The sequence below is a fragment of the Physcomitrium patens genome, chromosome 21 (genome assembly GCF_059467195.1).
Source record: "Physcomitrium patens ecotype Gransden chromosome 21, ASM5946719v1, whole genome shotgun sequence".
NCBI classification, from domain to species: Eukaryota; Viridiplantae; Streptophyta; class Bryopsida; order Funariales; family Funariaceae; genus Physcomitrium; species Physcomitrium patens.
The window spans coordinates 10,064,127-10,083,157 of NC_143430.1; the positions used below are offsets into that span (position 1 = coordinate 10,064,127).

The window sequence follows — 19,031 nt, forward strand, 5'->3', positions numbered from 1 at the left end:
CCTGCAGGAGACGTGAGTCTGTCATCGTCAGAGTGGTCGGCGTCCTGTGGTCCCGAGCACAAGAAAGATCTTGAACGTTCAATGCCCTGGAAGCCCTGCACTAGGTAGTAGAGATATCTAGAGGAACTGGTAGGGAAGAACGTTCAGCAGATCGTGAAAGGCAACCGCCAACCCACGCTTTGACGACCTGCTTCCAAATACCAAGTTCCCCTTTCTTGCCCTCTTACTCCACGTCTTAGGGATACCTTCCTCTCCAAGAACTTGCTTAGCTCACATCATCACTCAACCTTGCTCTGGCATTTGGGTGACCTTCATGCTCTTGTTACTATTTTGTGGCTTGCAGAGCGCTACTTTGGATCATTGATTGCAATGGCGAGGCGTTTCTGAGAATGTATCGCCTACGGTTTACTATAACATTCGTGGGTTTAGAAGAACAAGACACAAGAGTTGCCTGTAGACGGAGAGCGATAGGAGGTAATTGGTTTCCTCCTCCACCCATGCTTCCAATTTTCTCTCCATTTGAATGGTTTGTTGCTTTCGCTGCAGACATGGCTGAATTTCTTAACTGACTCAAACTTGTTCTTAACCGACCAACGGCGGGGTGCAGGAGATTTTGAGCTAGATAGGAGTTAAAGTGGAGGTTGTATCGCCTTGCATTTGAGATTCTTAGTCCATTCTTGCATTCTGTTTAGGAGGACTCTCGAAATTGTTGCAGGCATCAGTCTTCGCCCAACTTGGCTAAATCAAAGCGATTAGTAGGCAGTGAAACCCTGGGGTTGAGAGCTGTGAGCAACCGAATGCAGCACATGAATGTCCTTAAATGCTTCAGAGAGCTCTAAGCTGTCCATTTTATGAGCTTCTTTCTATGCATTTTCCATATTGTTAGGCCGTCGGAATATAGACTCTAAGAACCATTTGCTTCTTGTGAGCTAGTGAAAGGAACGTCAACAAACTCTTCATGGCCATTATTCAGACCTTCATGCACGCAGCTTTATAAGTCAAACAGGAGGAACGCATGGAACAAGCTGGCTGACAACGGTTACTCTTCCCCATACTATGAACGATTCCATGGCTGAAAGAACAGCTCAAGAGGTTGGTGATCTGAACTAAACCAGAGAATTGAGAAAGAAAGATCAGAGTTTTCGGGTGATAGTATTCTTCCACCCCAATCCCCACGAATAATTTTGCCACTAATGCGATTTTAAAATGTACGATACTGACGAGGATTCAATTTCACAAAATCGACGACTACGATGTGGGATTGCCTTGTTAATACGTCCTACGAAAATTCACTGTAAAATAATGCGACATCTGTGCATCGGTTGCAGTTGGGAAGCTTAATACAGAAACCTTATGGATTGATGTCTCCAGAGCGCTCAGGAAGTCCAGACCTTAAATTGAGATCTTCGCAACGGTAATATAGCATTCCAGGATCTCTTAGATAAGTCTGCCTTTTATCTCATAACTGTGTTGTTATGAGATAGCAAATATTACTCATGAAAGAAGCGAATGGGGGAATCCAAAGCAACAAAAATTGAGATTTAATGTTCTGATGCATTGAAAGAGAGAAACTGGAGAGTTATCCATTATAGAATTTTGATTCGAGTGTAATGCAATCAAATCATAAAGTAGCTACTGACCGGCGGGGTCTTCTTCGACTAAGCTTTAGCAGAGTATTCTTGCTGAAATTGCATGTACCCCGGTCAGATCGCTCATTTGAATGGATGTCGCAAATGACCCATGGGCAGGAAACGAGATCGAGCAGTCTGTGCGTCCAGGGAAGATGCCTACCAGATAGATGTCTGGCCTGGGGCTGATGGTAGGAAATCGGAAGATGTACTTGTTCGGTACAAGGATACAAGAGGCAGTAAGTGACTATCAATTCAGCCCGACTGTTGGAGATTAATGGATTTGAATTGAAAAACCTACTGTTTGGGCTTGTGTCCGAAACACCTCATTTTTAGCCCATCTGTTAACGGATGATAGCGACCTTAAGTTTGTGTGCAGTAGTGTTTGTTTGTTCATTTGTTTGGAGTCCCACTGTATTCCATAACCCTATCCCAGATGAGAATGCTCCGTCACTTTTGTCAACGTCCTTCAAGATGTGTACATGTTCTCTGTCCTTCCTTTGGCAAAGGTTTAAGCAGTAGGATGGATCCGCATGCATGGTCGGACTTGCCAACAGACACGGATGATGAATTAGATGATAACGCCGTGGCTTCCTCAGATGGGTAAGCTGTAATTTACTGCCAACATTTGAACTAGCTGCTCTGTGTCTGATGCGTTTGAGATGAAGAACTGGAAAAATTCCCCCAGTGTTGATTGAATGCATGAACTCTAATCTGCGCAGGAAAGGTTATCACGGTGGCAAATTTTCCCCTAAATTCGTTTCTTCTAAACCTGACATCAAAACAGTTCACAGGTACCGAGTTAGACTTATCATATCCCTGAGCTCGATGCACATACCGTTCCGGATCAATTTACATTCACTGCTTCGCCTGTGTTCTGCATCCATAGTGTTATCTCTTTAGCAGTGGCTTGAAGTGATTTTGCATCTATTAAATGATGATTCAATAAATGTTTGGAAATCTGGAGGGCAGAATGACGAGATCAGAAGTCAAGATCTGGTCCTTGGCGTCAGAAGAGAGCTGGGATCGGCCTCGAGAAGGGATAGGTGAATTAGACGGTTCTTCATCACAGCAGGAATCGCATCTACCAGATACTGAGAATAAGTGTGATGAGGCCACAAAGCTTCTTACATGTGTCGCAACATTACGCGAATTCTCAAAAGCTTCCTCTCTAGAATATCAGGAGAAGGATTCCTCAAGGGAGCATGAAGTCAATGACGCAGGTGAGAAGCTTGAGGGAGGTCTTGAATGTGTCCTTATGAGAGTTTCAACCCACGCATCACTTTCCAAGGTGATTGATGAACAAGCCAGCATCAAAATGTCGCGACGATATTATTCAAGCGGATCGTCCAACTCGAGCCGAAGAAGAAGCATGCCACGTCGAGTCGCAGCTCAGGGTGGTGACAGTGGGGAAAAAAGTATTCGTTCGAATCGGAGACAAATAGAGGAAAGCGGGATGCTCATCCTGGCGGATTCCAGGTCTAAAACTCAGAGAGTAGCTGTAAACGAAGTAGATTCTTTTAAGGAACTGGCCGAAAGCACCACTAGTGCTGATTCAGATTGCAACGACATGGAATATTCCAGTGGTGGAGCAGACAATGAGGATGATATAGAAGAGAACTACAGACAGATGGCATTGCATAAACATCTAAAATTGCATGGAAAAACAGTAAAGAAAAGGTGGTCAAAAATCAAAGTTTTTGCAGGCCAATTCAAAGCTACGGCAACAGATCAGGCGCAAACAGGAGTGGTGAAAGAGAGAAGGCCCGTCAGCAGAAGCATTAATTCAACTTTTCAGGATGATCCTGTAAAGAATCCATACTCAGTGGAACCTCCAGATACTCGACAAATTTCTCCTCAACTAGCAGAATCCCTTCAAGAGGACCAATCCAATATACGTTCGATGAAATCTATAGAAACACGAGAAGCCATGGCAGAAGAGAAACTACCACATTGGCTCAGAGACGAGTTACAGCATTTTGGACGTTCGGCTGACATTTGTGCTCTGAAAGTTCCTGCGTCCCAATCACGAGGGGGGACTTCTCCGTCCGAAATGTTGACTGAAGAAGAGAGATGTACAGTCGACTTCGACAGATGTTTTGGGAAGAATTCAAAGATTGCTGACAGAGAAGCTTCGAAGGAGAGTTGCTTTGTGATCAACGGAATTTTCGTCAAGAATCAAGAGGTAGTATGCCCACCGACATTATCAGAGAGACATAGCAGGTTTGAAAATTCCTGCATTAGTGCAGTGGATTTCACACCAAATACCAAAGACTCACCATTGAAGAATAACGAGTCTCAGGAAGCCACCTCGCCGAAAGAAAGAGTCGCTGCTTCTGTTGTTCCATGCGACCGCCTTCCGCATCCTATGGTGCTAACTACAATTAAAGCAGACGGGGTTCAACGTAGCGGTGCAGTGGAAGAAACGTTGGTTGCACCAGAATACCAATGTGAAGTACGTGATATGGAACAATGTCAAAGACTCGGTTCTCCAGTTTTGGATTGTAAGTCAGGTTCTAAAGATGAAGCTGCAGTTGAAATGCTTAATCTGGATTGTGGTGATGGCGAAGGCACCCATCGAGCTGAAGTGACACATACAAACTACTGCCAAGGATCGGCAGAAGAATCGAGAAATAGTTTTGGCGAAGTTCGCAATTTCTTTGCCGATGAGGTAGGTTTTAAAAGTCGTACCTAAACGTGCTCTTTGATCCTGCAACCCCTAGTTGTTGCCTCTTGCGAATCTAGATCGGTGGCTCTGTCCTCCTCGAAGCTATCCATTTAAGTGTTGCAATTGTAGCCTTCATTTTGAGAAGAATTATAACAGTAACATTTCTGACCATGATTTGCATCTCTTTCGATCAAAACTTCACGTGACCTTGGCAGGTGACTGCAGTTGTTCCGTTTCAGTCCTGTGATGATGATCGATCCCTGCCGAATGTGTACCTAGCTTTTCAACCTGCCTCTCTCACAGTCTTGGAGCTGCGAAATGAGGTGATTTATTCTGTCACCTTCGACTGTTAAACTTTACTAAGTGGTTATCCAATACACAACTGCACTCACGCAACTACTGAACGCAGGTTTTGAGTCGACAAATATCAATACTCTCAGATACTTCAACTATCACTATGATTACTAGAATGTGTTTGAAAAAAATTCGGAGCTAAATAAGTGTCTGAACTATCTTTGGAAGGTTTTTCGAAGAGAAAATTGCCTGAGGAGGCTCTTCTGTTTGCAACAGTAGATGTATGGAAAAGTTAACAAGTGCCTCTGGAGTAGAGAAGAATGATATCTGCTTCATGTTTGATGCAGGTGGAGGAAACAAAACATGTACACAATGAAAAGCAGCCAAAAAGGATATTACGAGTGGTAGAGCAGGGATTGGGAACCGAAACACTTAGCCAGCACGGGCCAGGGCTCTCAGAGGCCGGGCAAAATCCCCAGAAAGAGCAGCAAATTTTATTGAAGCATCTTCAGGTCTACTTCGACTCACGCCACCTTTTCCGGGTCAACCCTCCTATATTTCCTTCTTTGTTTTTAAAAAAAAAAAAAAAAAAAAAAAAAAAAAGGGGCAGTAAAGACTATGAACAAGCTTTCTAATAAACAAAACAGAAACTTGCAATGAGTTGAGTTAACATCCAACTTCATGTGATCGCTCAGCACCCAAAAGACTTGCTTTGAATCTCAACAATGAATGCACTTTTGCCTATTCCTGGCAGGACCTTGAGGTGGTCACCTTAAGCAGATTGTACTCACTTCTGGTATCTCAGCAGCCGCAGTCCAACGGCCAGCTGTTTGGAATTTCTGATGAAAGTTTTCTTAAAGAGCAATAAACACTGTATCCAGAATGAAATGACATTAAGTATCAAAGTATAAAAGACACTATCTTCACGAAATTTAGTTGCAAAGTGATTGTCAGCTAGCTACGTGCACAAATTCTTTAGAGTCTGCATTACTGTCGTAAGAGGAGTAAGATTTTGAGGTTCAATGATTGCTTCAAAAGATAAGCTGTAACCATCCATCAACCTTGTCAGAAGCTGAACAGGTAGAGAATTTTCAATCCATCTCTCAGGTCTCTCATGCAGGAAGGGAGGTTCTTGCAGGAGTTGAACGCACATCATCCCTGCAATAGACTGAGAGCCATGTCGAGGACAAACGCTCAGCTTACGGAGGAAGACGTTAGGAAACTGCGTCAAGAGATTTTGGAACAGGAAGCTCTTATCAGAGGGTATCAGGTAATAATGCATGGAAGTGAGATTTGTCATTGTTGGTCGCCAAGCTATGGGTCTGGATTTTATTCACAGTTATCTTGAAACTGAGAAAATACATGAAAATAATTCACCCATACGAAATTAGGTATTCACAACAATATGCGGAGAGCTGTAGAATTTCTCAATGTCAACATATATGTGATGTTACAAGGTTGAGAATGAAAAAGCTGTCGCGAAGCTCAAAGAGGTTCAATTGGATGCTAAGCATAAACTCCAAGAAATGGCTGAGGAAAGAGCATTTCTTGCTTCTCAACTATCCAACAGACATATGCAGAGTGGGCATCAGAGCTGGGTTTGCAGTACAGAGTCAGTTTCCTTGAATGAGGCATTACGGAGTGCTTTGTCCCGCGAATCTGATCTAAGGATCGACCTTGACAAGGTCAGCGCTTATTTCTTAATATCAATTTACATGAATTATCCTGTTTAAACCCAGCTCGTGTGGTTCAAAAGTTGAACTTGGTGGAAATTCGAAGTGAAGCATGAATTTTGAAATTACTCTTGATTAGATACGAGAGTCGTACATGGAGCTGAAGATGCGTGAGAAGAAAGAAGAATCAGGTAGAATTAGAGACCTGGAGTCGAAATTAACAGCGTTGAAAGAAATGCGGGAAACGGAGAAGCAGGGTCATGCTCAGATGGAGGGGATAAAACAAGCCACAAGGCAGCAAGAGGAGCTCATATCATCACTATACGACACCATTTCTAATCAGGTACAAACCTAAGTTATACGACTTTACGATGCGTCAAACTCGTTCCTGCGCAAGACTGGAGGAACCATTTTATGCAAATTGATCCTCGCATCTTCCTGAGAACGATATCCGTAGATGCAATTGTGAACCAAGTAATTTTTGTAAAAGGCACATGCTTTTCTGACTGGATATGCAGTGATAATTCATGAATAGCAATGGGGCCTAGCGTCTTGCGTTTAATGCGTACGGTGATTTTGTATTCCCTATATTTCCACTAGAGCCCAATTTGTTCATAATGCAGCATTGAATAGGGGATTCTTCAAATGCGTCAGGTACTCTTGTTCTTTGGTGTTTCTAATAATACCACAATGCCTCCATGATGCAGGCCTCGAGAATCCGTTTGCTTACCATCAAGTTGGAAAGTGGTGGAGAAGCACAAGGAACGACGGTTGCCGAATTGGATCAACTAGACCACAAACAAAATTCAAACAATGATATGACCCAGAATCAAATAGAAACTCTTCGAAACCAGGTTGAACAATCCTATCCTGGTGATTGGCAGTGTTCAGAAATCCATGTAAACGAGGTTGCTTGAACGTCATCAACAGAGAGCTCCTGTATCCTCTCTAACTCACTGTAATACTTTTCTTCATCATTAAGGTCAAGCGATTAGAGGCATCCCTCCGTGCAGCTAAGAAGGAAACAGGTCTTCATGCACTAGAGGTGTGTGTCCCTCAAATTTGACTCATCGAAGTTAATACTTGTTTAGCTTCTGCTTGAAAAAGCTTATCACACACTGGATCTGAATTTCTTTTCTTTACACCCCTGAAATGCGCTTACTTGCGAAGAATCGTTTACCCAAATGGGCCAATCAATAATGACGTCATTATAACTCTGGCAGATGTCAAAGTCGTGTGTGGGAGAAAACGATAAGTTTCGACGACTGCAGATGGAGTTGGTTTCTATCCAGCGTCAGGCCCTTCAAAAAGATGAGGAAACAAACAAGATTCTTCACCGACTGAAAGTTGAGAACGATAAAATAAAATCCGAGACTGCAACACGCATTCGGAATTTGAAGCAACAAACACAAGCTCAGGCTCAAAATGGACATTCAGTATCAGAAAATGAGCGAGCTGCTATGAACCGAGTGAAGGACCTTGAGAAACAGGTACAGTGAAAAGAGTTACCAAATGTTATCAAGTTTTAATGTGTTGAGACATGTAGGCTACGCTCCTTATTCCTATCCATGTTTGCAAGTGCAGTCACGTATCAGGCTTAGTTAAAAAACTTTAAGGGGGCAAGATGTTCTAACTTTTTAAATGCTTATGTAACATTTTCACCTCAAACTTTAATAATGTTCTGGACATGTGTTCGATGTTCATTATCAGTTGGCAAACCTTCGTATACGTTATTCAAGAAAGTTGAAGGATCTTACTGAAAAACTTGGCGAGGCTAAACAAGAGCCTAAATCCAAGGATTTCATGCGAAGCAAGATGATTCCTGAAAATACGGCATTCAAGTCAAAAGTTGCAAATACTCGCCTGCAGCCTGTAAGAATTCTTATTTTTTACGTGAACCTTTCAACTACGAGGTAGGGAAAACGTTAGACTGGTGAATCTTTTCCTGTCCCAGTTTCCTCACGAAATCCTCAGATGTGGAACCCTTAAAACGAAGGTCTAATATTTTCTGTTATGCACTTCAGCCTTGTCAGCACATTTGCGTTGCTGAAGGACAATGTCTAGATTCTAAGATATTGTGGAGATTTCGAAAGTTCTTCATATCGCGCTTCTTAGTTGCAAAAGTAAGTTAACTATGCAACTCCATCAGAAGATAATGGCTACACGACGTCTTCTTACATGCTTCACACAGGCACAGCAAAAAGCGCTGAGGGAGGCGAAGGAGCGCATCCTCCTCACAGAAGATGTTTTAATTCAGAAGGATCGAACAATAAAAAGTCTTCAAAATAAACTTAAAACGATGGAAGCCGCTCGGGCAGGTACGAATATAGGACATTTGTCCGGTTCTCATTCATTTTTTTTTTTGAATCCGTGGAAAATATCTGACTGCGTTGTTGGATGAAGGTCTTTGCAACAAATTTTCTGCTACTGGTGCTTCGGCTATAATAGCAAGTACTGGAGAGAAACAGGGGTCTCCAACTCGAGAGGTATATTGCAGTGAACCTGAGCAACTGCCATCGCAGGAATCAAACAACAGCCGGACACGGCTGCTCAGCAGCACCAGTGTTGCAGTAGATACAGCTGACGAGGTAATGGCACTGCGAATGGAGCTCGAGAAATCAGAGCTCACCCGGGAGGTGCTGCAGAAAGCATGTGACGAGTCTGTGGAAAAAGCAGTGTTCCTTACCTTGCAGCATCAGCAAGCCCGTCAACTTCAGCAAATTCGCCAAGCTCAAATGGACTGCAATTCAGAATGCCAAACATCCTTGGCAGGTATTGCTTGGACTCAATAGTACGGCTATTCATTTTCAAATGATCTCTAATTGTAAACGTATGATCCCAAACCCTGAATAAATACGTATTTATTTTATAGTTTGCTGTAACGCATGAATAACCCTAGTGGTTTTCAACCAACTTGAATATCCCTCGGTGCTTCACAAGTACGTGATGCTCATTGTTGCTTTCCAAAATTTCTGAAACGCCAAATTGATTGTTCAAAGATGCCAACGTCTGTAGGATGGACTGACCACAGGAGCGATCCAGAAGGTATGATCTGGCGTTCAGAACGAAGCTCACTAGAGATGACGAACCGCGCGCTAGAGGCAAGGTACCGTAACTGGGTACCATTGGAGAGCTTCATACCAATCATGTCAGCACACGGATGTTCTGTATGCGTTCAATTTTCAACAGCACACACATCCTTTCAAAGTTTTATCCTAAGAATTATGTGGTGATACATGGCTTTAATGAAAAGGCGAGAAGGGATCTTACTCTGGCAAAGTACTAGTGCAGGCTGAAGGATATGTCCGAGGAGCTGGAAGAAGCTCAGAGTATGTTTCGGCAATCCCCACGTATGACACAGGTGCTACCGACAGGTCCCATATTCTTAAATCTTCATTTCTACACTGGAAAGGTTGGACAGCAAAGTTGCTGGTGCTGAAACCTGGAAGTTGAAACATGTTCTGATGCCAATTCTCATACCAACGAATTGAACTGCGATGTGAGGTGAATTCAACCAAGATGTGACAGTCCAAGAATCAATTTTAATTATTCACAATATAAGATTCTTCGAGAAGCGTAATAAGCCGTGTTTGCAGATCATGAAGCTGAAAAAGAAGGTGACAGAGATGGAGGCTCGCCAACAGCAGAGAGAGATAGAATGGCAGAACATTCTTGAGGAATTGAAGCAGGCGAGCAGCAAGGACCAGGAATACGCAGAGCACAAATGGCATCAAGCATTTGACACCAAGAGTAAGGAAGTTGAGAAAATACGTCTTGAGCTGAACAGTATCCTTGAGACAGCACTCTCCATACAGCAGGCTCAAATCCAGAAAAACCATTAGTCATGATGCTGTTCCTTTGTTGATGTCAGCTGCAGCAAGTGATCACATGAAGTACATCAAAACTTTGAATCACTGACCTCAACGAATGGTCATCAAGGCTGACTACACCATCAGAGATGAGTACTTGCGTTTTCCCACTTCCCCTGCAAGTTGAACTCACCTCCAAAAACGAATCAGAACCTTCTCTTGCAAATGGGTTTTCAAACAATCTCGTCAATGGAGTGACAAGAAGCTCCAATGTGCATCACCTCCTTTCCAATCTTTGTAAGGCATAATTTAACGTTGCAAGTCTGAAAAGAACACGAGAACAGTAAGGAGGCTTAAAAGGATCCTTGCTCTTGATGCTCACCCACACAACTGCATCTAAAACTCTTTACTTGCAGAGTCCAGCATGATCCATATTCAACCAGCAACGGTGATTGTGATCACACATCCTACCGAACATTTGTGTTCATCACCCATAATGTGAGTTAAAAACCTCAACATGCAACAGCCAAGACAAGGTGGATGGATTCGTTGATTTTCTAGCAGACTTGATGCAACGCAAAGAGCAACATTTTCCCCTAATTCATCAATCCACTCAGCTTCGGAGCTTCTGTCTGACTTGATTATGTTTCTTCAAGTAAAAGAATGTAAACAAATCTCATGAAAATCATAATATTCAAGAGCTTCTAAAATCAAACCATCAGTTTGTATGTTGTCAGCTGCATGAATTTTCCATGTCTAGTAGTGTACCCAACTCATCAAGTCATTGTTCTATTTTAAGTCTGAAATCACAATTACCCAAATTCATTTGTTTTGTTTTTGAGTGATTCATCGTAGGTAAAGTTGAAATCTGTGTTCAAAAAGTTTCTTTGCTCATATGTAATGTTATGCAAATTTTTATCTTAGTTATTGTGTGAGTTGCTTAAATTATGAAACATAAACAAGGGTGGTATTCTTATTCTTTTCCTCAAGTGCTTGTACAAAAGTCCAAAAGTTATCAAAGTTTTAGGTTAGGTTGGGTCATTTGATAAGGATAAACTTATGGATACAAAATTGTTAAGTCTCATGAAATGGCATGAAAGAAAATTCAATACAAATGGATTGAAGTTCATGTAATTAGGTTGGTAATAATAGGTAGAATTTTGATTTTCTTTGAATCTAAGGACTATTTATAATTTTTTTTAAATTCATTCTTCTATATTTTTTTTGTTTGTATATATGTATATATGTCTGTATATGTACACAATATACATGGTAAATTAAAAAATAAATTATCCAATTAAGTTTGTGTGAATTTTTATCATAAATTTTATCTCCATATTGTTTCACAAGTATGCATCATCTCATTTTAAGTTCACCTCTTAAGAGGCACAAGCTTTTTAGTTCAACTTTTATTGATCAAAGAAGAGGATCTAATATCATACTATTTCAAAACTTGAATTCTATATCAAATATTAACTTGATACTTTACAAATTTAAAGGGTTGCATGAGTAAATCATTTTGGAAAATATAACTAAATGTAATTAACTTCACTATTAACTAGTAACTATTAAACTATGAACTAAATAGAATTAAACAATCTCATGAGAAGAGATATTACGAAAGAATGGGTCCAATGTAACCACCAAATTTCAGTCAACATGAATTCTACTTTTTCAGCCTACATGCTTTATGCATGGCCAAAGTAAAAATAATTGAATTTAACAGGAACCCAAGTGGGAAAAAATAGTACAAAGTTGTGGGCTTCACGGTCAGCAAAGCAAAGAAATAAAAAGGGGCAACAAACGAGAGAGTCCTCCAATGTCAGGTGGTCACCTGTACTTAGTGAAAGTAGCACGCAATAGCACACGATGCACCCATGTTTTGTAAGGCTGACCAATCCCGGTGCCCAGACCGGAATAAAATAAAATAAAATAAAATAAATAAAAAATTAAAAAAAATAAATCGAGAACGAAGAAACAATAAAAATTTAACAATCTCACGGAAAGCCCGGGCAGAGGCGCGAATGAGTGTGCCATCCTCGTACCTCCATCCAATACCAGCCGCGACACGAGAGCGCCAGCTCATTTCCCTTGCGTCCACGTCGGCTCCACGTGCGCAGAGGCTTTGGGCTGTCCCCGCCGTACCTTCATTTAATAACACGGGTGCTCTAGGATTCCATTTCCACGCTCCCCTCTGTTGGCGTGCAGTGCTTCAATGCTTCAAGAGTTGGCTTCGCATGGTTTCTTCGATCAGCGCCACGCCGAAGTGGTGTAGAAGAAGATATCATGAGGCGCTAAACCCTAAACCGAAAAAAGGTCCTAAGAGGTCCATATTGGTACGATTTGTTCCGTCTGCGATGCGAACCATTACTGCATTGGTAAACACGCTGACATGGAAACTGCTAGGATTTGTGAGAGGTTTCGACTAGGTGGGAAACCAACATCGTCATGAGGAAGTTTGACCAGGGAACTAAAGAATTTATTGAATTTTTTTCCTTGAATCAGTTCAGCACGCACCATGATGAGGTAGAAGTTCAAAGTTATCTCTGCCGGAGTTAGGGGGAATGAAGCGCAAATTTGCGTGGCTCAGGTCCTGCACGTGATCTTAGACTGAGATCGACCGAGGACGTGACCCATGGTGATCAAGACAGTTGGACATCATGCCATACCCAACCCACCCAAATAAGCAAAGAATCTTTCTGATTTAAAACAGAGGTAAAAGTGTAGAAAATTCTACTAGTTTACAAATTGTCTGGTAAGTGGTGATTTCTAGCATTAATATGCTCCACCATCCTGCTCCAGCTGCTGCAGCAATTGGAAGCATCCACTAGCCTATCTCTAATTCAGTTGCGCCTGAACGACGAGCTACATTCATCACCAAAAGGTCATACTAAAGGGTGAGTCCGGTCAAGTATCAAAATTGGATTTCATAACAATGCTCCAACTATCAAGTCGATAAATCTCCAACAAACTCCCAAAACTTCGGAGCATACGCAAGTGGTTTTGCGCAAGGGTAAGCAAGTAGCTCTTTGTACATTGTTCTAAGAAGTTGTAGCAGCAAACTGCTCTCCGAGTAATTTGTCCGTTTCTGTCGCTACATTTCGGTCGTGAAGGTGCCGCAAGTGCATAAATGCTCTCCGTTTAGTAGTCGCTGATGACGCGTTTCATGTAACTTGGATTCGATACTCCAGATGGACCATACACTTGGCTTGGCCTGTATGACAAACCGACGTCCTCATACAATGATCTGCTGGCTCGTTCAGGATGCGGAGTCCCATAAGAAGAAGGTTCGAAATGCTTGAAGTAAGCGGGGGCACCATGGCTCTCGTAGTGGGGTGCTCTATCGTCTCTGTTTCCGTGAAAATCTTCCAAATGGCCGTGCATAGAAGACCTGCCATTTGACAAAATGTCGGCTCTTGAACCATAGGTGTGATAGTTATTATATTCCCGCTCTCTCTCAACGTAATCCTCATCGTTGAATGCAGAGTGGGACGGTCCTCTCTCGATTTGCTCGCAGGAGTCCAGGCATTCCCTCTCGTAGTAACCAGGGTACTCTTCGTAAGATGACAAATTCTCGCTTTTCTCATATGCGTGATAGATTTCCGATTCGTCCTTGGGTACCTGCTGATGAAAAGACGATGTCATCTCCTCCTCAGACTGAGCTGAGCTAGTCTTAGATTGTATGAAGTCAATAAACGCTTGGCTGTAAATTTGCTTGGTCCAGAAATCAGCTTTCTTCTTGGTCTTCTGAATCTGTTTCAACACTACTTGGGGGTCTACTTTGCCGCTTACAGTAACCTTCGAACTGCGCCTATCGGTTACGACTTCAGTGACGCCTGCAATATCAGAGAGAGGGAGAAGAGTTAGATATGTAATTTATTAAAATGAAGTAGCCTCCGCAAACTCGACTCTGGATTAAACAAATGTACGATGAAAGTTGCTCACGATGCAAAAGTATTACCTGGCAATTTTCGTAACACGTCCTTCGTCTTAGCTTCACATTTGCTACAACACATCGGTACTCTTAACTCGATTTCCTGAATCATCCAATGCAACAATAACAGAAGTTAGCCAAAATTAAATCAGAACTGCGCGTCGACAACAAAAAAAAGTTGAAGACAGATGCATGAACGTAACGAGCAGCTGCAAAGAGCCTCATCCTCACCGGCGCAACTTTTTTGGAACGTGGTTGCTCAAGATTGTAGGCAGGTATCGAACTTGACGACCGAGTTGGACGATTTGAAGACCGACCGTGAGAGTGCAACTCGTAGGCCGGAATAGAACTTGTCGAGCGGAATGGGCGATTTGGAGGCGGACCGTGAGGGTGCACATCACGATAGGTCATTCCAGGATAAGCATATGCGGGAATAGCACTGGAAGATCGAAGGGGGGGACCTCGAGGTAGATCTAGAAAAGGAGATTCGTCGTAATGGCCGAAAGTAGGAATAGAACTAGAGGATCGTGGTATCCGCGACAACGGCTCAGGAAATTGAGATGGAGGAGGGAAGGAGGCATAATAAGGGCCATCGTGAAGAGGATATTGATGCGACTCCCGAAACCCTGAGTAAAGCGATTCAACAAAATAAGGTGATCGCTCCCTTATCGGAAGCATCCGTGCAGACTCGTGAATTCCATAAAAATGCTGCACAATCCGTAGCAAAACAAATTATTAGTCAACGAAAACCTTACATAGAAACAGAACTGATGTCACACGGCGTCAAGGATTTCAGACCAAAGACGATGTAAGCTGTCCTTTTGTAAACAAAACGACTGCGTCAGGTTGATGACTCCCGAAGTGAAAAATCACGCCCCTCAAATCAATCAGTTACCTAAAATTAATTTTCAAAGAGAGCATTTCGTTAAGAAACAGCTACTTAAATACGCTCCTGCATGCGTACTGCTCTGCCAATTGATCCTCAACTTCAAGATAACACTCGAAAGCTCTCGCATGTTGTCAAAGCTCATACTCTGCGCTCAGTAGTTTCCCGCTTCACGGCAAACCGAGAAATATCTGAAACGTCGGCATTAAGTCAACGCACACACCTCAACAGAATTCACAAGAACAGAGCAAGGATCTCAGTGACGCACCTCTCGCATAGGCATCGTCATGGAGCTTAGCTATGTCTGAAGCTCCCACACAAAACCAAACGCAGCGGGAACCCTATTGGACCGACTTCTTGATCGAGAAAACTCTCCAGTCACAGAGCTTGATCACAACGGCGCTAAATCGGGGAGGGGGGGTGAGCACCGCACGTAATTGTATCGCAAACAGAGAAACAGCGTCGACTATGAACGCTCCTCGAGCTACACCGAAGCATGGACTGTTATGTCAAGGGAAGAGAACTGCTCGTTCATCTACTGGTGTTCTGAGCATGCGAGGCCCGCTTAGCTAAGATAGATAAGGCCGAATATTCAAACACGACACGATGGCGGGCGTTCGCAAGGAATCCATCTTAAGACAGAAGGAGCTGCTGCCCTCTCAAGCGCGTGCACGGCAATACTTCAATGAAGATGACGAGGATGGAACCCAGAAAACGCCCCGCTCAGAAGGCATCAACCATTCTAGATGCTACGCTATCGTCAGCCTGCACTCTGCGCTCACCGGATTTGCCACGCCGGTCGTCCCTTAATCATCTGGAGCCTGCCGGAACTATTGCCAACTAGAAAGTTTATCGGGTTTGACGAAGTTGATGCGCTGAGTTGTCGTCTGATCCCCGGCTGGTGGGTCAATCCTGACGATCCTGCTGCAATAAGTTCCTCTCGCGGCTTTTGCCCACGCTGTTTCTCTTGTTGACGATGCCAGCACTCCTGCTGCTGCTGCTCCCAGGGTCACTTGCACCATCGCCACCGGAACGGACAACGAAGGCGGCTAGACTTGACCGTAAGATTCTCAATCGCTATATCGGGCAAATCAATCCGGCACACGTATCAACGCTGCGACCGCGTCAGATTGCACTCCGAAGCTAGTGCCCAATCTCCTAAACCTTTGCTTTTTTCCCTTCTAATAGCAGCGGATCCAGGCACTTCCTTGTGGACAAACTGAGAGAATTACTCGACCCACTTCCACGGCTGCGAGAATATCCGAATCTCCGCTTACTGCTGTCTTTCTGCACTGGAAGCGCAAGAAACGAAAGTACACCGACATTTATGAAATCCCCTTAGAATCATCCATCGTGAACACGACATGGATTCCGAAATCAGTGCGAGCAGTTGTCATTAAGGTAAATGAATGATTAGGACAACTCTACTACCCACAGCACCATCGAACTCCATCGGGCCATTGCTGTCAGGCATTATTGAGCACCTCCACATCTTCGATTGTGTGTATATATATATGTATATATAGATGCGTATATGGGAATCGTATATGACGACCGTTCGTATCTCATTCGGCACATTAATGTATGTAGAATTTCGGTGTACATCTCCGTATGTGTATACACTCCACGAGTCCATGTGATGAGAGAGTGCCCACCAACCCTCATCACCTGGCTGAAGTATGAAATTCATCCACATACATGGCTGAAAAACAAAACAAAACAAAACAAACAGCCGCTGTGGTGTAGCTTTTGTTGTGGCCTTGCTCATCTTACTCCTTTTGTATTTTTATACGTAAATGAGATGTAACAGTGGTAAAGAGGCTCCATACCTATGGATGCAGCCATTGGGTATCATGCTCTGTGAGTGCTATAGGGTGGGCATGTTATTTTGTGCTATATATATAATGTTATGAAGGATGATTTTTCTCAGTTCCTGGATAAAAACAATAGATGTAGGGATGTCTGAGTGAGTGGGTTAATACTGTCATACAATGCAGCAGCAGCCCATATTAAGTGCGTGTTTTCAATGAATGCAGGGATTCCATGTGGGCTGCTCTTCAGAGCCCCTCCTGTGACAGCATTTGGCATTGTAGTAGTTTGGCATTGGTGAAGCCTTGCTCCCCTACTGTGTTGAATGGAAACTGGGTCTTCTTCTACATCACTAGAGAAAGCATTATCTATATTTATATATATAAATATTTATTTATTTATTTATTTATACATATATATATATATGTGTGTGTGTGTGTTCATGTCGTTTTGTTTTACTTTGTTGATTGCTAGTTGTGTTTTAAATTTTCCGACAATTTAAAGCTTCAAAAACAAAGCTCAACGGGTAATAAATAATAATTTATATATTTGCTCTTGTCTTTTCTACAAGGATACTGCGTAAAGCTTTTGCATTGATGTAAAAGATATTTGGAAGGTCTTCCAATTGATATGATTCTGGAAAATCAAAAGTGTAACAGTGATTTAGAATAATAAATGAGTGAATAATTAAATTCCTCCAGATAGTTTCCTGTTCAGTTTTTTCTGAGGAAACACATCAACAGTTTTCTTCATATAATATTTGACATTGCTCTCGCTTTCAATACATGCCACTAACTTCATCAATAATCCAAACGTTTGACAAGTGTGTGGACAGGAATTAAATCTGGTCAAGAGATTTATCAAAAATATATATACTGTAAAATAGGTTTGTTGTCAGTGTTTGACGTTCCGGATTTACTCGTGAAATGAAACGATGTTGATTTTTTTTGTATTTGGATAATAAATAAGCAAATAAAATCCACATGTGGGTAATGAAGGTCTGGGCCCACCGGATTGTTTGACAGAACTCAAAGTTTATTGTTACAGATGTTTATTTTCCAAAGGGGCTTTAAAGCCAATGTGAACAGCCAGCTGTAAGGAATGGTTTCATCCACATCACTAAGGTTCAATTCATTCTTTGTGTTACAAATAAATAAATTAAATGTGTAGATTTTTTCTTGAATACAAAAAATAATGAAACATATACAGAGTGCAAGTAAGACCTGACAGGAAAGAGTGAACTCAAAGCATGTGATACTTCTAGGTCTTCTTTCAATTTCATATCATGGAAAAAGAAAAAGAAAAACAAACAAACAATCAAGCAAAGTACACCAAAAGAAACCAACATAATGGAGAAAAGATAAATTTGAAAATATCAATCATTAATATTTTCTTTTTCTCTTTTTTATCTGTTCCTTTGGAGGGTGCTTCAATTTCAATTTTCTTTTTTTCCCAAATTCTATAAAAATTAAGATGTTGTAATGGTTTTGAAACAGAAAATGTAATAATTAATTTTCTTTTTTTCAAAAATAGAAACATGACATCAGGTAAAATGAAATAGGTAGACCTTTCTACTCCTTCATTTGTACTTTGTGAGACAGCCATTAACCACATGGAAAAAAAATTATATATGTATGTATATATACTATAAAAAAAGAAGAAAAAAAGAAAGAAAAAAAGAAGACATATTTAAGTTTTCTCATTTGACAAACTTTAAAAACACGTATGCATGTGTTGAACCTTAGTATGATTTAACACCATGAACAATTCACCATTTTGAATACATCAAAAGGGGGCCTGGGCATCATGGAGTGAAGAAGGGAGGGGACAACAGGTGGGGTATATCCATTGTATATCCATTGATTTTATTATTTGCATGGACAATGGCTACCTTGAAGTTGATGCATCACTCATTTTCAAAGGTTGTGTATGTCCACTTTGACATCACCAAAGAGAATTATTTCATAAAAAAAAAACAAAGTCAAAAACATTAACTATATATATATAAACCATTCAAACTCCTGAAACCCTAAAAATGTGTAAAAATCTTACATACGTCATAAACCCTAAAAATCTAATATCAGTAACAGTGAAGGAGGAGAAGCCTCAAGGTCAAATGTTGGATGAATGTTGCACCACGTGAACTTACACCGAGTCGAACATTCGTTCATCCCATGAGCGGGAAAGGACTGAGTTTCTGGTCGACACTTGTAACGCTGTCATTGGGAGAATGATGGGCTCAGCCCGCTTTGGAGGACGACCTCCATGGGGTGCGTTCACACTGTCCGCCTCGGGCTTCGGGACATTTTTGAGTACTTTGACAAGTCCAA

At 41.9% G+C, this 19,031-nt stretch overlaps 2 protein-coding genes and 1 long non-coding RNA gene across 16 annotated transcripts; 2 read left to right on the forward strand and 1 right to left on the reverse strand.

The window, feature by feature from the left end:
- Nucleotides 1-170: 170 nt before the first annotated feature.
- On the forward strand, nucleotides 171-10,787 carry LOC112274193 (uncharacterized). Of its 9 annotated transcripts, none has more exons than XR_012216299.2 (22): nucleotides 172-474; nucleotides 608-1,092; nucleotides 1,329-1,414; nucleotides 1,749-1,867; nucleotides 2,138-2,231; nucleotides 2,351-2,422; nucleotides 2,601-4,299; nucleotides 4,512-4,619; nucleotides 4,938-5,102; nucleotides 5,729-5,860; nucleotides 6,048-6,275; nucleotides 6,403-6,606; nucleotides 6,971-7,117; nucleotides 7,246-7,308; nucleotides 7,487-7,753; nucleotides 7,974-8,135; nucleotides 8,455-8,581; nucleotides 8,667-9,035; nucleotides 9,279-9,369; nucleotides 9,555-9,613; nucleotides 9,860-10,013; nucleotides 10,135-10,787. XR_012216299.2 is itself a non-coding variant. In XM_073529695.2 (22 exons), exons 2-22 carry the CDS (start codon nucleotides 1,057-1,059, stop codon nucleotides 10,179-10,181), a joined length of 4,440 nt encoding a protein of 1,479 aa, XP_073385796.1. In that variant the 5' UTR covers nucleotides 173-474; nucleotides 608-1,056; the 3' UTR covers nucleotides 10,182-10,787. The 9 variants fall into 9 exon arrangements, 6 of the variants coding, with proteins under 6 accessions (XP_024359210.1, XP_090101763.1, XP_073385796.1 ...); XM_073529695.2 differs by having other exon boundaries at nucleotides 173-474; nucleotides 9,555-9,624; XR_016499664.1 differs by lacking the exon at nucleotides 10,135-10,787 and having other exon boundaries at nucleotides 171-474; nucleotides 9,295-9,369; nucleotides 9,860-9,928.
- Nucleotides 10,788-12,755: 1,968 nt separating this feature from the next.
- Nucleotides 12,756-15,488, reverse strand: LOC112274303 (uncharacterized). 2 transcript variants are annotated; one of them, XM_024503665.3, is made up of 5 exons: nucleotides 15,161-15,488; nucleotides 14,902-15,083; nucleotides 14,238-14,714; nucleotides 14,034-14,109; nucleotides 12,756-13,908 (listed from the first exon to the last, which is right to left on the reverse strand). In XM_024503665.3, the coding sequence occupies exons 3-5, from the start codon at nucleotides 14,682-14,684 to the stop codon at nucleotides 13,214-13,216; spliced, it is 1,218 nt and encodes a 405-aa protein (XP_024359433.1). In that variant the 5' UTR covers nucleotides 14,685-14,714; nucleotides 14,902-15,083; nucleotides 15,161-15,488; the 3' UTR covers nucleotides 12,756-13,213. The 2 variants fall into 2 exon arrangements, with proteins under 2 accessions (XP_024359433.1, XP_024359432.1); XM_024503664.3 differs by lacking the exon at nucleotides 14,902-15,083.
- A 539-nt stretch (nucleotides 15,489-16,027) lies between these two features.
- LOC141044700 (uncharacterized) lies at nucleotides 16,028-18,237 on the forward strand. Of its 5 annotated transcripts, none has more exons than XR_016499666.1 (4): nucleotides 16,028-16,752; nucleotides 16,929-16,998; nucleotides 17,749-17,795; nucleotides 17,966-18,237. It is a non-coding gene; the product is annotated as an uncharacterized LOC141044700 (long non-coding RNA). The 5 variants fall into 5 exon arrangements; XR_016499669.1 differs by lacking the exon at nucleotides 16,028-16,752 and adding an exon at nucleotides 17,537-17,587 and having other exon boundaries at nucleotides 16,813-16,998; nucleotides 17,749-17,825; XR_016499667.1 differs by having other exon boundaries at nucleotides 17,537-18,237.
- The last annotated feature ends 794 nt before the right edge of the window (nucleotides 18,238-19,031 follow it).

Bases quoted from the DNA above. Each gene is read 5' to 3' on its own strand.
- LOC112274303 (XM_024503664.3), bottom strand. From the start codon at position 15,181: ATGACGATGCCTATGCGAGAG. The intron at 14,110-14,237 runs GTGAGGATGAGG...TGGATGATTCAG, and splicing joins GTTCCAAAAAAGTTGCGCCG to GAAATCGAGTTAAGAGTACC. The intron at 13,909-14,033 runs GTAATACTTTTG...CTGATATTGCAG, and splicing joins CGTGTTACGAAAATTGCCAG to GCGTCACTGAAGTCGTAACC.
- LOC112274193 (XM_090245636.1), top strand. From the start codon at position 1,057: ATGAACGATTCCATGGCTGAAAGAACAGCTCAAGAG. The intron at 6,607-6,970 runs GTACAAACCTAA...TCCATGATGCAG, and splicing joins ACGACACCATTTCTAATCAG to GCCTCGAGAATCCGTTTGCT. The intron at 7,118-7,245 runs GTTGAACAATCC...TTCATCATTAAG, and splicing joins TAGAAACTCTTCGAAACCAG to GTCAAGCGATTAGAGGCATC.